At 36.8% G+C, this 15,787-nt stretch overlaps 1 protein-coding gene and 1 non-coding gene across 3 annotated transcripts in view; both read left to right on the top strand.

The window, feature by feature from the left end:
* Positions 1-15,787, top strand: part of IPO7 (importin 7) — a 31,508-nt gene extending 15,721 nt beyond the window's left edge. For both annotated transcript variants that reach the window (XM_054067853.1, XM_054067855.1), the window contains 16 exons: positions 343-442; positions 1,440-1,516; positions 1,868-1,984; positions 2,950-3,039; positions 3,557-3,722; positions 4,357-4,517; positions 5,340-5,468; positions 6,958-7,024; positions 7,102-7,227; positions 7,513-7,610; positions 8,811-8,906; positions 9,181-9,401; positions 9,498-9,703; positions 10,825-11,031; positions 11,219-11,335; positions 13,440-15,787. In XM_054067853.1, the coding sequence (XP_053923828.1) occupies positions 343-442; positions 1,440-1,516; positions 1,868-1,984; positions 2,950-3,039; positions 3,557-3,722; positions 4,357-4,517; positions 5,340-5,468; positions 6,958-7,024; positions 7,102-7,227; positions 7,513-7,610; positions 8,811-8,906; positions 9,181-9,401; positions 9,498-9,703; positions 10,825-11,031; positions 11,219-11,335; positions 13,440-13,537 (2,076 nt within the window). In that variant the 3' untranslated portion in view covers positions 13,538-15,787. The remainder of the gene's footprint in view (positions 1-342; positions 443-1,439; positions 1,517-1,867; positions 1,985-2,949; positions 3,040-3,556; positions 3,723-4,356; positions 4,518-5,339; positions 5,469-6,957; positions 7,025-7,101; positions 7,228-7,512; positions 7,611-8,810; positions 8,907-9,180; positions 9,402-9,497; positions 9,704-10,824; positions 11,032-11,218; positions 11,336-13,439) is intronic.
* On the top strand, positions 3,230-3,411 carry LOC128852446 (small nucleolar RNA SNORA23). Its single transcript, XR_008450285.1, has one exon. It is a non-coding gene; the product is annotated as a small nucleolar RNA SNORA23 (small nucleolar RNA).

The following is a 15,787-nucleotide window of genomic DNA, read 5'->3' as shown; positions in this document are numbered from 1 at the left end:
TCTTGCTGTCAGACCTTTGTGCTTTAATATATTAAGGACTATGGCATAACAGAGCAACACAACAGATTTGGAGATAAGTACTGAATTTATGGCACTGAATCACCTCCACGTACCACTCTCTAAAGCAAATTAATAGCTTGCACATTATCGAAGCTCTGTCTTAAGTTAGAAGTTCTCTCTTTTTGCAAGGCAGCACATAAGATCTGATATGTTCAAGTAATTTTAGAAGGCTGTTTTGTGTGAGAAGTGACAGGATGGACAAAATCTGTGATATACAGGACAGAATATAGAGATTGATTTAGTGGTGCTAGCCAGTTTTCAACTTTTTTTGTTTGATTGCAGGGAATAATCCAAGATGTTATTTTCCCACTGATGTGCTATACAGATGCTGATGAAGAGCTTTGGCAGGAAGATCCATATGAATACATACGCATGAAATTTGGTGAGAATTTGAAATCTATGCAGGTTAAAATACGAATTCACACAAAGATAGAATTTTTAGTGTTTTGTGAATTTAGAGATGACTTTAGTCTTTAGAAGGAAGAAAGAAGAGAAAACCAGTTTGTATTATACAAATAATGTAAGTTCATACAGTTAACTTTTGGATACACTGGTGGAAATGACTGGTGAGGTAAGCCAGTCAACACTGATACAGGTGACTCTGCACTTGAAAAAACAGCTCATTTTGACAGTTACAATGTTTGTTAGATAAACAGTCCAGCTCTTGCTATCAATAATTACAGAACTTTCATGTTATTAAAAGTTTATGCTTTACAACAGCAAGTATTTCAGGCCCCAGACTTTTTACGATCTTTCACATGTGGCATAGTTCAGAAGAGATTTACCGTAATGGAAAATGAAACATTATGAAGTAAACCTAACATTCCAGACTTGACTAATCTGGCCTCCTGTCGCTTGCTGCTCTGTTGTTGGGATTTACCCTTAGTTTGTCAAGCCCTTTAAGGCTGGAGAAGAAAGAAGGTGCTCAAGACTTGATTTTATGTGACTTATCTTATCCCTCAGGTCAGAGGCAGACCTGTAAACAGTACTGCTATTATACAAGTCTCTGTTAATCTGCAGAGAAATAAGAAACTAAGCATTTTTAATTCAATCACTTGTGTGCTTGCCTACACAGCAATTAACACTTTTGTCAGAAATTGCTGTGTCTGCTTCAGCTGTTACAAAAGATTGACCATAAAAATAAGGAAGACACAATCAAATTAATCATGTAGAGCCACTGTTGATGACAAAGGCGAAACATATGTATTGGGTATCTCCAACCATTTGTTGCTATTGTTTGTGGTAAGGAAGCGATTAACCACCTGAAAAGAGAGGAAAATTGTTGCTTTTCTGTTTCATATTAAGTCATTAGATTACATTAAGATCATTCACTGTAGTAAAGGAACAAAATTTATAGCTGTTATATGTTTACTTAATAGATGTATTTGAAGACTTCATTTCTCCAACAACTGCTGCTCAGACGTTACTGTTTACATCATGTAGTAAAAGGAAAGAGGTAAGCTATTCAAGGATTTTACTTAAATGTTAGTTGCATTTAGCTTCTGCTCTCCATTTGCTGAAAGAACTACTAATAAGTTCTACTTTTCTGCTTTCTACATTGTATCATAGTATACTAAAACTTGTCATTCCTTGTATTTATTTGGCACTGGTCTATTTGTGATTTTTCTTTTTACCGATTTGTCTAGGACCTATCTATCAAGAATGTTATGTGTTTATAACAAACGCATAAAACATCTAAGTTCCATACTTGGAGCAGATTATTAAAGATTTAAGCATTTCGGAGCACTGAGAATGGCACCTGAGATGACGGACTGAAATACTTTAACTAACCTTACATGTTATCTAGGTGTTGCAGAAGACAATGGGCTTTTGTTATCAGATCCTTACAGAGCCAAATGCTGATCCTCGTAAGAAAGACGGTGCTTTACATATGATCGGTTCTTTGGCTGAGATTCTCCTAAAAGTAAGCATAACTAATCTGGGAGTTCTTTTGGTGCTTCCCCCCCTTCCCCCCCTTTCCTTTCTTTCATATATAGTGTCTTAGAAGAAATTAGAATAGCTTTTGAGCTTTTTTTTTGAGCTTCAGCTGTTACAAAAGATTGACCATAAAAATAAGGAAGACACAATCAAATTAATCATGTAGAGCCAGTGTTGATGACAAAGGCGAAACATATGTATTGGGTATCTCCAACCATTTGTTGCTATTGTTTGTGGTAAGGAAGCAATTAACCACCTGAAAAGAGAGGAAAAAATGAGCTTTTGAGTTTTGGAATCGCTGCCAGGTTTTTAAAGCTGGTGAACTTGACTGGTTTGGTTTTGTTTTCAGCTTAATTACAAAGGTTTTGTTAAAGGACGTGTTCAGGTTCAGTTGATTTTTTTTTTTTTTTTTTTTTTGTAATGTTCCTTTAAATTCTCTGCTTCTAGTAAGAGTTGCTACACCATTGCCTTTGCTACACTTAACCACATTCCTTTTTTGGTGGATCCAGTGAGAGACTTGATTTAACAAGATTTTTTCTGTATATATAGAAGTGAGGAAATAAAGTGAAACTAGCAACATTGCTCAATTAGAATGGTAGCAAAAAAAGATGCAGGGCATGGACTTGTATTCAGACCAGAGCTTTGAGAAGTTTCCCTGACTATTTTTTCTTTTGATACCAGAGTAATGTGCAGACAAGCAAAAGGTGGCTATAGGAGTCATAAAATGACAAAAAAGTTGTCACTATTTTGACTGAAAATTACAAAAGTGCATGTAGGATCCAAGTTCAATATGGGATTTCATCGTTGCTTAATGAACTTCAATAAAAGGGAAGCTTAGAAGTTTGAGGGCTTTGTTATGCTCTTCAGACTTTCATGGGGCATGTTTTTTACTGAACTGGAAGTGCATTTTTAAAGTTTTAAACTGATGTGTTTCTCCTTGTATTGTGGCAGAAGAAGATATATAAAGATCAGATGGAATATATGTTGCAGAATCACGTGTTCCCTCTCTTCAGCAGCGAGCTGGGTTACATGAGAGCACGGGTAAGAAAGTGTAAGACTTACTGTGAAATGCATGGTCTTTTCTGACTCAAGAGTTCAGGAGTATTTATTTTTTCCCCTCTGAAAAATACGCTTCTCCCTGCTGTTCTGTGATAAATTGTATGCTTATTTCAGAGATTAGTGTCAGTCTGTGTGTGACTGTAGATAGCTACTGTATAGTTTTAAAATGGCTGCAGAACTGTGTGCATAGTTTTCCATCTGTGACTGGTGGTATGGTCTGTTTGTGTTTTACATTTAGACTGTACTGCTCACACAAAACCTGTGGCCAAAGATGAACTTGAGATCATAGTACTGGTCTAGTGATGTCTGAAAGACAAGCCTCCCACTGGCCAGCCTCCACACTCTCGAACATCTTCATGTCTTAAATGTTTTACACTTTCTTTACTCCATGGTAGTTGTACTTTGGATTTAATAATTTGTGTAGATTACGAATACACAAATAGTCCATAATTTTATTCATAGATTTTGTAACTCTGTTTTTGTTCGTGTCTTTTTTCAGGCTTGTTGGGTTCTTCATTATTTTTGTGAAGTCAAATTTAAGAGTGACCAGAACCTCCAGACGGCCTTAGAACTCACGAGACGGTGTCTGATAGATGATAGGGAAATGCCTGTAAAAGTGGAAGCTGCAATAGCACTTCAAGTTCTGATCAGTAATCAAGAGAAAGGTAGCCCTCTTTTCTTAAAGCTACAGCAAGCTTTAATGGAATAGGCATTCATACTGTGATAATCAGGGAGACTTCTTTCCTGATGTTAAATTTACTACTTCCAATTGTAGTTTGTATTGCTTAATGTAATTTTCCAAATGAAAAAATTTTTTTGAAAATAACATCACAGTTTCATGGTACAATAAATCCAGTTTTAGAGCAGCTAACCATTTAATCAGAAATATGGTGGCAATAAGCGTTATGTCTCAGCCTACATTTATTCATGGTCATTTTTTTTTTTTAAGTGTTGTCAAGCTTTACATTGTTTAATATTCCTGAAACTGGCATAAAAGCCACAAAGCAAACCTAAATTCTGTATCATATGCTTTGGCTAATGTGACATGAAAGAGTGTATACCCATTCCTGTCCAGTTACAATTGGCATGGATAAGTAATTTGCATTCCATAAAGACTGTAGAACTCTGGTTTTCAGACTTCAGGTGTGATCCTCTTGGTATACATCTTTATAGAAAATTTGTTCTGAATGGTAGTATTGTTATAGTGATTTATACGACTCATGGTATATATTAACTTTCTTATACTGACACTGTAGTTTTGTAAGATTGTAAGTTCAAATATGTCCACTTCTTTTACAGCTAAAGAATATATTACTCCATTCATTAGACCTGTAATGCAAGCTTTACTACATATTATAAGAGAGACTGAAAATGATGATCTTACTAATGTGATTCAGAAGATGATCTGTGAATATAGTGAAGAAGTTACCCCAATTGCAGTAGAAATGACACAGCATTTGGTAAGACTTATGGGTGACTTAGGAAGGTGTTCAATGTGTGAAAGATAGGTATTTAAAATTAAGTTGTCCATCAATCAATAAATCTGCTGTTTTTCTGGTCTTCTTAAGTGCATTGATACAAGTAATTTTCTTCCACATTTAGACTGTTTCTTCTCAAAAGTGACTTCTTAACTTGAACTAAATGGAAATTTCTAAGAATGTTTGTAGAAATGTATGAGAAATCTTTATGCCTATTTTTCTCCTGATAGCCTTAATAATGAGTTTCGGTAGCACATTTTAAGTCTTCTCTACAGTGTGACTTGGGTTTTCTGCTTTAAAATGGGGAATTAAAGAGCAGATTTTTTAATTAAGAAAAAAATGGTGTCAGAATAATGTTAAGTTGTATGTAAAGTGAAAATAAAATGCAATCTGCAGGAGAAATTCAGAGCTTAGATGGCAGTATCTAGCACATTCTTCCCTATTAAAGGCCCTCACCTTGGAATTAATTTGTTTGCGTGTCTTTTGGGAATGTCGGCAAGGTAGTCCAGTCTAGTTCAAATAGCAACTAAATCCTCAATTTGTAGAAAATGTATTATTTTGCATGGAAAGGAATGTAATTTTTACCTTCATGAATGGATGAAGTATAACGGCTCAATTGGCTTAGCATACAAATTTTATCAATCTTGAACCCAAACTCTGGGATGGAGGAGTCACGTTCATACACGTTTTCTCAGAAGTCATCCTTAAATAGTGTGGAACACCAGACAGGCACAATTGTTGTTCCTCTCCAAGCATTTCCTTGATAAATGACATACTTATGGGTTGTTTTGCTATTGCATGCAGGCAATGACATTTAACCAGGTGATCCAGACTGGACCGGATGAAGAAGGCAGTGATGACAAAGCAGTGACAGCAATGGGAATCTTGAATACTATTGATACACTTCTCAGTGTAGTTGAAGATCACAAGGAAGTAAGCAATTGTTCCTGATGTTATCTGAGAAACTGTCCTTCCAGGCAAAAATGTCTTAAAACAGAAAATGGCAAAGTACTTGGCATGCAACAAATCTGTAACAGAGTGGGCCATGCTTCTGACACAACGTGTGCGGTAACGAAGCATAAAAGTTGCTGCAAGATTTCCCATAACAATGCACATTCTTGTTCAGATAGGTGGAAGCCGCTTGTCTCGAACAGATCGAACTCTGTCAGCCTCGCTGGAAAAACCCATCTGATTTGGTTGGGTCCACCCTTCAGAGAAAATAGATTAACTTCAGTTGGCTTTGATCATTGACTCTGCTGACTTAGTTTGCTCTGTACAACAGAATCAAAGTCTGTAAATACAGCTGTTGTGGCCATGCTCAGTGATAGTTCTGTTTGCTTGCCTAATCTGCACTGTAGAATTCTCCTGTGTGATGAAAACTTCTGTTGTTTAGTTTTGTTGTACTGAATGCACCAAATTCTGTCCAGAGTACAGCTTGTTCAAAAAGAGCAGCTTGACAAATTCAGGTCCTGTTTTTTGACAAATATAATTTTTTAGTGACTAAACAGTTCAGTAATACTTTGTACTCTTGGGGCTCTGATGATTTTTCTAAGGAAGCAGCATGATAGGAATTCTGAATGCCCAAGTTTGGTGCTGCCATGCAATACAACCAAGGACCAGTTGAGCTCATTTACTTGTTGCTAAAGCTGCTCAGCAAACTTTTCATGTTCTTGATTTTTGTCAGCAAATTCTTGATATCTAAGCAAGAAGTTTGTATAACAGTATGCTAGTCCTGAGGAACTTAGTTGTAAAACATTGACCAGTAAATGTTTATATTTGGAAACTTCTCACACAGGCTGACCAGTGTTCCAAGAGATAGGGTATTTAGCTGGTTAGGTTCAAATCCTGTTTTGCATAGCTAAGACCAGAAACTCAACCCTTACTTGTCTCTATGCAAGGTAAGTGTCCTAAACAGGTTAATGATTGTTAGCTGTTCCAGGGAGTAATAAATACTGCTTGGGAAGTGTCCGAATCCAAAGAGCAGCCTTTAGACCAATGTGAACATCCCAAGCTATGTTTGGGAGGTGATTTGGTGTTTTGTTTGGGGTTATTTTTTTAAAAATTTCACTTTTCCAGAACAGCAAGAACTTTCCTGCAGCTTCTACTGCTTATCCTTGCAATACATAAATTTCCTTACTGTGTTTTAATGGGACTGAACTGTTGCACAGGGTTATTGTCAGCCTTTTCTTTTTAAAGGAAGCCCAAAATGAGATTCTTCCAGTATTCAAAGAATGTTCCAAAACCACCTTGTCTTAACATCTGTTCTACTGCTCTTGCACATTTAGTGCCCTAAAATGTGAGGAATTTAATTTTTTTTAGAAGACTGTACTGTCTAAATAGAACTTTTTGAGTAATTTTATTTAAAAATCTTAATTTCAACTCCAAAGTTTTGAAAACAGTCATAAATTTCCTTTCTTTTCAGATTACCCAGCAGCTGGAAGGGATCTGTTTACAAGTCATTGGAACAGTTTTGCAGCAGCATGTATTAGGTTGGCTTAACTTTTGTTGGCTTATTTTTTAAAGTGTGTGATTGGCATTAAATTCATCCAGGTTCTGTTTGTTGTAGAGTTCTATGAGGAGATCTTTTCCTTGGCTCATAGTCTGACATGTCAACAAGTTTCTGCACAAATGTGGCAGCTTCTTCCTCTTGTTTTTGAGGTCTTTCAGCAGGATGGCTTTGATTATTTTACTGGTAAGTAATATAAATAAATCAGACAGCCAGATAGTTTCACGTATGTGATTTCAACCAAACTGTGAATTGTGTCTTGATTGAAATGTTAGATCACTGAAGTGAGGTTATGCCTGAAGTTTTGTATTCTGCTGTTGCTGCAGGCAGACTTATTTTGCTAAGGCATTTATGACTAGATGTATGCTTATCTTGACAAACATTAACTCAGATTTCAACCTAATTTTAACAGCTCATCTAATAAAACATGCCAACAGTATCTTAACTGTGATCATTCTTCTTTTAATACAGACATGATGCCTCTCTTGCATAATTATGTAACTGTTGATACAGATACACTTCTGTCAGACACAAAGTATCTTGAAATGATCTACAGTATGTGCAAGAAGGTAAGTGGATTCCTTTGTGATAGTAAAACCTGTGATCTCTGAAGTAATAAACTGTTAAACTGGGTACCTTTTTCCCAGGCTGTAAAAACTGACGAGTTTCAACACCCGCTCTTAAAGCTATTTAACATCCTCTGTGATTCCACCAGTTATTAGGTCATTGCAGAGATATTTAAAGAGGTTGCATCAAATTTCAGGTGTATACTTTTGCTAAGAGGGAAAAAATAAATTATACACAACAAAAGCAGTTTAAACAACCCAGGGGTTTGTGCATTCATCTTTTGCATAGCACACTGTGCATACAGGCATGTAAAAGACACGTATGCACGTCACAAATATTAGGTCGTTTCTTTTTTCTGAGATTTGTAGCCGCATTACTCAGCTCCTGTGTATTATAGGTAGCTGCCAACTGGGCTTTGTTTATCTAATCAATATGCAGAACACAAAGGTTTCCAGCCTGTTAGCCCTATGGCAGGAAATTAATACCACTTTATGTGAAAGAGTGTTAATATTTTATAATGTCTAATAGTAATCTGTGGGGGTTGCAGTTTTCCATTTCTGGATATCATGTGTTGTGTGTAAGAACTATGGTGAACTGTCAGCTGGCCTGACAGTGGCATTTCCTGAGTAATTATTTCAAATATGTTTAAATGTTGCAGTGAGTAACTCTTGCCAGTCTTTGTTTGAAAACAAGTTACAACCAGGCTGATAAGGCTGCATGTAAACACTTGAACATTTATACATCTATAAAAAATAAAATCGTTCTGGTGAAACCTCTTGGTGATTACTGTGTTATTAGGTGAGCACAGTGAGTATTTTAACACAGAAGTTTTAGGTGTTGTGTAGTCTCTCGCTGGATATCCCAAATTTGTAAATACAACAGTAACTGTACAAGCATCAGCTACTACTTTGCAATTCTTTTTGTATTTCCATCCACAACAAAAAAACCCTTATGCATTCATTTACTGATTTTGTAAAAATTGTAAGTTCTGCATCCATAGAGTTATTCAATACTTTTACATGTAGATTAGTTTTAGCTGCCTTCAGCCATGTTTCAGTACCAGTTGCGATACTGAGCCATCGCTGTAATGATGTTTATGCTAGCATTCTAATTGAGTGAGTAAATTTATATCAACTTTTTAAAGCAAAGCAGTATATAGAATACTTCTAGGGAAATAATCAGCAGTATTTGTTATTTTTCAGGTCCTTACAGGAGTTGCTGGAGAAGATGCAGAATGTCATGCAGCAAAGCTATTAGAAGTAATTATTCTTCAGTGTAAAGGGCGTGGCATTGATCAGGTTGGTAACAACTTTGATTGCCATTACTAATGCTTTTGAAAGACTTTATTTTCAAATAATAATTGATTATTAACATGAGTTCTGTTCTGAGTGGTTTGTGTAGTTAACTAACAGTCCTGTCTTCTACTTCAATGTCATAAGTCCTGTGTATGTCCTGTGTTCTCTGTATTCATGTGCCATACTGGTTTTATGCCATTTCTCAACTTCAGTATAAAATACAGAACTACAAAATTTATTCTTGATCACTGAATTTGCCATGTTTGTCATTCCTCAGTGCATACCCTTGTTTGTGGAAGCTGCATTGGAGAGATTGACCAGAGAAGTGAAAACAAGTGAACTGCGAACAATGTGCCTCCAGGTTGCCATAGCTGCTTTGTATTACAATCCTCATTTACTATTAAATACATTGGAGAATCTTCGTTTTCCCAATAATGTGGAGCCTGTCACTAATCACTTCATAACACAGTGGCTTAACGATGTGGACTGTTTCTTGGGGTAAGTGATAAAGAAGATTATGCTGTGCTAACACTTCTACGTTACCTACTTGTAAATCATAACAAAACTTGTGTCTTTTTTGCTCTTTTTTTGTAGACTGCACGATAGGAAGATGTGTGTGCTTGGCTTGTGTGCTCTTATTGATCTGGAGCAAATACCACAGGTTTTAAATCAAGTTGCTGGCCAGATCCTGCCAGCTTTTATCCTTTTATTTAATGGATTGAAAAGAGCCTACGCCTGTCATGCAGAGCATGAAAATGACAGCGATGATGATGATGAAGCTGAAGAAGATGAGGAAACTGGTAGGAAACTGAAACATCGCTGTTACTTTGTATTTTTCATTTCTTCTGATGGAGATGCCGAGTTCCCTTGTGGAATTCTTCAGAGTTCCCCAATTCCAAAAATCAAAAGCTGCAGAATAACACTGGATATCTTTTAACAATTTTCAAGGATATCTGACTTCCTTTCCAGTCCCTCTTGAATGCTAACTTCCTTGGCTTAGTCTCGTCAGAGTCTTGTCAAGCTGGCTTTTGTGTGTGGATTCTGTCATTGCAGAAAGGAATTGTTACTAGGGAGTTTTGAGTGAGGGGCAAGGATCAGTAGGAGCTTCCAGGAATCCTTCTAATCCATTGTACAGTTTGGACTATGTATTACAAACTGTCCCTGAGCTACTGCTGGGTTTACCTGTGTATTGAAAATGACAGTTCTTATGATTCTCCCACCCTCTGAACTCATGGAATTTTAGCTTCATCAGCCTTACAGTCATTTCACAAACTCTCCCATCTTTCGCCATATTATTTATATGAAGTCCAAAATTACCTACAACTTCCCCATTCTTCTTTCTTCCTCCTTTCCCTGTACTCTGCTTAAGCTTTTAGTTCTTGTTCCCTGTTTTTCTTTCCATCACCAGCCTGGTGCCTTTGTGAGCGATTGCCTGGAAGTTTTCCACAGTCGAAGTATCTCTTGGGTTTCATCTGTCTACTTAAAGCCCAGTTTCTTTTTGATCTCTGCCACTGAATTCTGGACTCTCCAGCCTGTTGTCATTAGAGATAATTTGTGCTATTACATTTTGTACTACTTGAGTATCCCTTAGTATTATAGCACAAGTATATATAGCACAAGTATTGATTTGCCTGAAGTTCTGTCAAGTGCTACTCCAAGCTATCAGCATAAATAGTTTTCTGTATACATCTTTGTAACAATAAAAGTTTCCATTTCCATTTACACACTTGGTGTAAATGAGGGAAGAGTGTCTGGGGAATAGAGGGGGACATGCCATGATGTTGAGAGAGAAGTTAAATAAGCTTCCCTCTTTCTTCTCTGCATTATGTTGTTACCAGTTCATTGCCAGTTTTGTATGGTCAGCTTGAAGCATTCTTGCTATTCTTGAGATAAACTTTTTTGTGTGTGATATTTAACTCAGAGGAATTGGGGAGTGATGAAGATGACATTGATGAAGATGGTCAAGAGTATCTAGAAATTCTAGCAAAACAGGCTGGTGAAGATGGAGATGATGAAGACTGGGAAGAAGATGATGCTGAGGAGACTGCTTTGGAAGGCTATTCCACAATAATTGATGATGAAGATAACCCTATTGATGAATATCAGATATTTAAAACAATTTTTCAGAGTAAGTAACTTATTTCCTTTCTTGGCCTACAAGTTAAAATTTAACTTATTGCATACCATTGTAAACTAGAAACTGCTGGGGAAAACCAAGTAGAACCTGTTGAAAACAGCAGTGAGTTAGTAAGCTTTGAGTTATAGAACACTGTAATGAATACTTTCCTTTTGCTTATGTTTTCTTTCTGTTGCAGCAATTCAGAATCGTAATCCTGTGTGGTACCAAGCTTTGACACAGGGTCTCAGTGAAGAACAAAGGAAACAACTGCAGGACATAGCAACTCTGGCAGATCAGAGGCGGGCAGCACATGGTATTTTTCCCCTTTTATACAATTAATTGCTTCATTTGCTGTTAATGTGCTCAAGAAGCATAATACAGAAAATGCCTATAGTTCAAGCTTGATAATGTCTTCATCGAGGCAGAGTTGTTTTACACTCCAGAGATGTTTGAAATCTCTTAAGACTTTATAGTCACGAAGCCCCAGTGCGTGAGTTGTACAGCATACTGCAAGCATAAGGAGTGACAGAAATGTCTTAATGGTGTGGCCAAGTAAATAAAAGCATTTTTGTCATAATTGCTTAGATTTGAAAACAATTGATTTGATTGCCTGAAGGTTGATGAACTGTAGCTATGATAACAAACACGTTAAGTGGCTGGTAAATTATTTCCTAATGTGACCTAGCCCAACTGGGATAGACAATGAGTCTGTCGGAGGGAAAAATACTGAATTATAGAAGTAGTATCCGTTACAATAAAGCTACATCATTACGCCTATTAAATAGTTCAGATAGATAGTTATTCTTCAATACAAATAACTCTGGTCTAAAACTGTAGGAAGTAGGCAGATCTTCAGTTTTCTTTTTTCCCCCCTTAAGTTTTCCCCAGGTGTTTGATAGTCAGCCAGTATCTCTCGCTTTCTAAAGTCCAGGCTCGTGTCCTGCATCTTACTGAACAATTACTGCAACATAAAATAAAAAGTACAAAATCAAAGTACAGAGGTCTTTCAATGAAAAGACATAGTAAGAATGCACATTTTAGAAGTAGTTTTTGTCAGGAAGCAGCCTAAATTACCTCACTAAGTTTGGAAGCATCCAGTATTACAGGCTTTTAATGGCTATAAAATATAGGGTTTTATGTGGCTTCTGCCAAGCACTAGACATTGTGCTGATGGGATTATACACTACTTGTGCATGTTATGAAGAAGAATGTTCTTTTTATTCATTAGCAAGTTAGGTTAAGATTAAGTTTAACGTAAGGAACATTATCCTTACAGGAAATTAAGTGCATACCGTTGGAGCACACTGATATCCCATTTAGGCCACCTACCATGTATTGGGACATCCTGCTAGAAAGATTTGGAATATAATTATTTCTCATTAATGTAGCTAAGGAATGTCCATAATCTGAGAGATTTGTCTTCTGTGCACTAGGGAGCTAGGAGGGAACAAAACGATGCTTCCCAGGTCATGTTCTCCCCCCATCCTTCCAGCACCTGTGGCAACATTTTTCTGGCCTGTTTCTAAAGAAACAGGCAAAATGCAGACCCTCTAGATAATACGAGCTGTTCTCTATTGCCAGAAAGAGAGAAATTGCAACTGCTTTGAGGTGGGAGAAAGCTCTTAGACTGGAAATAAGCCATTAATAAGCATTGTTATTTTGAGCTGGTAGTAATATAAACCTCCTTCTGTGTTATTTAGATTGTAGTGGAGGTAGAGAAAGTACACATTTGTCTGGTCTTTACCTACCTGATTTTCAGTTGTCCATGTATGAGAGCTTTGTAAAAACCAGTCTTAGTCATCTTTGAAGGACAGAATATGCAGCTAGTAAAACCAGACAGCTTCACTATGTCATTGTTAGTTACAGTGATGGATACGTGGACCTCAAATGCCTGAAGATCTTAAGGTTTGGTTGACACTGCTAAGTGATAAACTTGGTAGTTATCTCTCAAAGTTATATTATATGATCTAGTAATGTAAACTGCGAATTATCTGTTTGGGTATGGAAAGGAAGTATATCTATCCTAAAAAGTCTTGTTTCTGCTGCTTCAGTGGCTTGCTGCACGTGTGGGCTTTGATATGGCTGTTGATGTGGAGTGGCCACCAGACCTGTCTGGCCCCTCTCCACCCCATGACCCAAAAGCTAAACTATGTTTTTCTTCAAAATATAGCTATCATTCATTCATATGAATATGAATTCATATCAATATTGAGGAATTTAAAGAATTATCAGGCCATCTGTTGGTTTGGGCCTGGCATGTTTCCACTTTGTGGGTGCTGGTTACTTTCTTGGGTAACCCCATGTTATACCTGTATCTCTGAGAGAATCAAAATGATCAGTCACAAAATCTTAATCTGTTTTTCCCCATACACGTGCATTAAAATATATTTTCTTCTGTTTTTTCTGTGGTATTCTAGAATCCAAAATGATTGAAAAGCATGGAGGATACAAATTCAATGCTCCAGTTGTGCCAACTTCATTTAATTTTGGAGGCCCTGCCCCAGGAATGAATTGAATTCTCACTTTTCCTGCTACTGTGTGATTGTAGTGAAGCGCTTGTGTTCCTCCCAATAGTGGTTGCAGAACTGGTTCATGTTATCTACAACTCACTCTAAACTAATTGATAAATTGGACAAAAGCCCCAGAAGCGGGATCTGATCATACAACATAATACTGGAAAGCAAACCAGAGGGATTTTATGAAGACAGGAAGAATCTGAATTTAAAGCTTCAAATGACACACTTTGGAAATTGGAAATCATGAGGGGATGTCATGAAGGCAGCTTTTCTTTTTCTGAGGAAAAAAATAAGCATGGGCTGCAGGACTACTTGAAATGTCTCATTTACAGTACAAGCTAGAAGGCAGACCTAATTTTTACACCTGTGGCGGTATGAGTATTTGCCCAATTTATTTCCCTTTTCTCCCTTCATATTGGGTGTCTGTTATTTTAATGTAAATAAGATAAGGTAATCAGATAGCCTTACTTAATCTTCATTATTTCCATTCATCAAGGTTGTTCATATGTAGAATATTGGACACTTAATGTAGCACTACATAACTGATAAATCTGTAAATGATTTAGCACTTTCATATTGAAACAAGCCTGCTAGCCTATGTACAAAAATAGCAAAATGTTTGCTGTTTATAAAAAAAAATTTAAAGGGATGTATTGGGGAAAATAATTTCAAGTTATTAATTTAAAACAAATTAGCAGTTTTGTACCTGGTGACTTTGTGGTGCAGTCACCTCTGGTTGTGACTTGAATTCGGTTATGTAAAAAGGGGTTAGTGATACTTCATTGCTGCTAAAAAAAATAGCAACATCCTCTGTGTCCTTTGTTTTTCTTAAAGATCTCACTGTACAAGGTGAAATTTAGATACAAATGTGTACTGTAAGCACTGAGGAAAATGTTACTTTCTCTAAAGCAGGTAAATAAGATGTGAAGTTCTGCCCTTATAGAGTCAGTTGAAATGTGTGGATGAAACATCTACATATGCAATCTGTTAAAACCACAATGATTTAATTTGGCTAATTTGAGCTATTATCTGTGAATGCAGTTGTTTCCCCTCATTTTGAAAAATATTCTTCCCAAGAACCTGGTAGTGCAGGTGCGCTACTCTTGCATTTCTTTCCTCCTCTTTTTGCACTCCCACCATTAGTGTGTGCTGTTGTCTGCCTGATCCAGACAGTGCATTTGAAGTTTTGCCAGTCTTTTATTTTTGAAGCCACAATTTTCTTCCTTTAAAGTTGCTATAGTAACTAGTATTTTAGCTGGAAAGGCAAAATACAGTTCCCTCTGGGACCACTATCAAAACCACTGTATGAAGAAGCCAGCAGGGAGATGCCGTGATGGGGTTGGCTTAGATGCCCCCTTTTTCTTTTCGAAAAGCAAAAATCCATAGGTTTTTGATCTTGCCTTGAGATCACTGGTGTCAGGTCTTTTAAATCAAATGTTTGGGTTTTTTTTTCCTTTGGGCAGGTTTTTATATAAAAATGTCACCTACTGTTACAATTGATATTAAACAAGCTACCTTAATTTAATGTAAGCCTCCAAAATTTAAATACAGGTTAAAAATAAACTGAGTTTATATCTGTAAAAATGAAATGCACATATATATATTATGATACTCAAAATGCAGTCTTCAGAAAATTGGTTTGTGTGGTGTGATTTTTTTTTTTTTTTTTTTTTTATCAAGCAGAGTAGCAGGAATTTGTGGTTTGGGGTTTCCTTGACGTGCTGACTGGAACCGTGCTCTGCCTTCCATTTGTTGTACAGCTACTGGCACTTCACTGGGCAGATATAATGGGTTTTTCCAGTCACTCCTCTCTGGTCTGCTGTTCTTCAGCAAGTACAATTCCCTGTGCACGGAGTGCTAATGTGAGAGAAGAGGCCAGGACTATGCCACGTTGCCCTAATCAAATACCAAAGGGATACTTTAAAAGCAAACTGTGGACTTAAATGGATATTGCACCTGATACGGAAAAAAAATTAAGCCTTGAATCAGAGTATCCGTTATAGTAGTGGTGTGAGAACCACGGTAATACTTTTGAATCTTTAGCTGACTGGCCGAGTACATACAGGAGAACTGTGTTTATGTAAATGTGTAACTTGAGCACATACAGGCGTACTCTGGCCTCAAGATAATCTCTAGACAAGGTTTTATTTTTGTAGGAAAAGGTGACAGACGTAATTACAGCATGCGTTTTTCCTGTGCATTCCTTGACCTTGAAAAATGCCCAGTTTGACATAAATAATTTCTGAACA

The sequence above is a fragment of the Cuculus canorus genome, chromosome 5 (genome assembly GCF_017976375.1).
Source record: "Cuculus canorus isolate bCucCan1 chromosome 5, bCucCan1.pri, whole genome shotgun sequence".
Taxonomy (NCBI): domain Eukaryota; kingdom Metazoa; phylum Chordata; class Aves; order Cuculiformes; family Cuculidae; genus Cuculus; species Cuculus canorus.
Note: the sequence above shows the minus strand (reverse complement) of the source record. Positions and strands in the feature narration are given on the sequence as shown.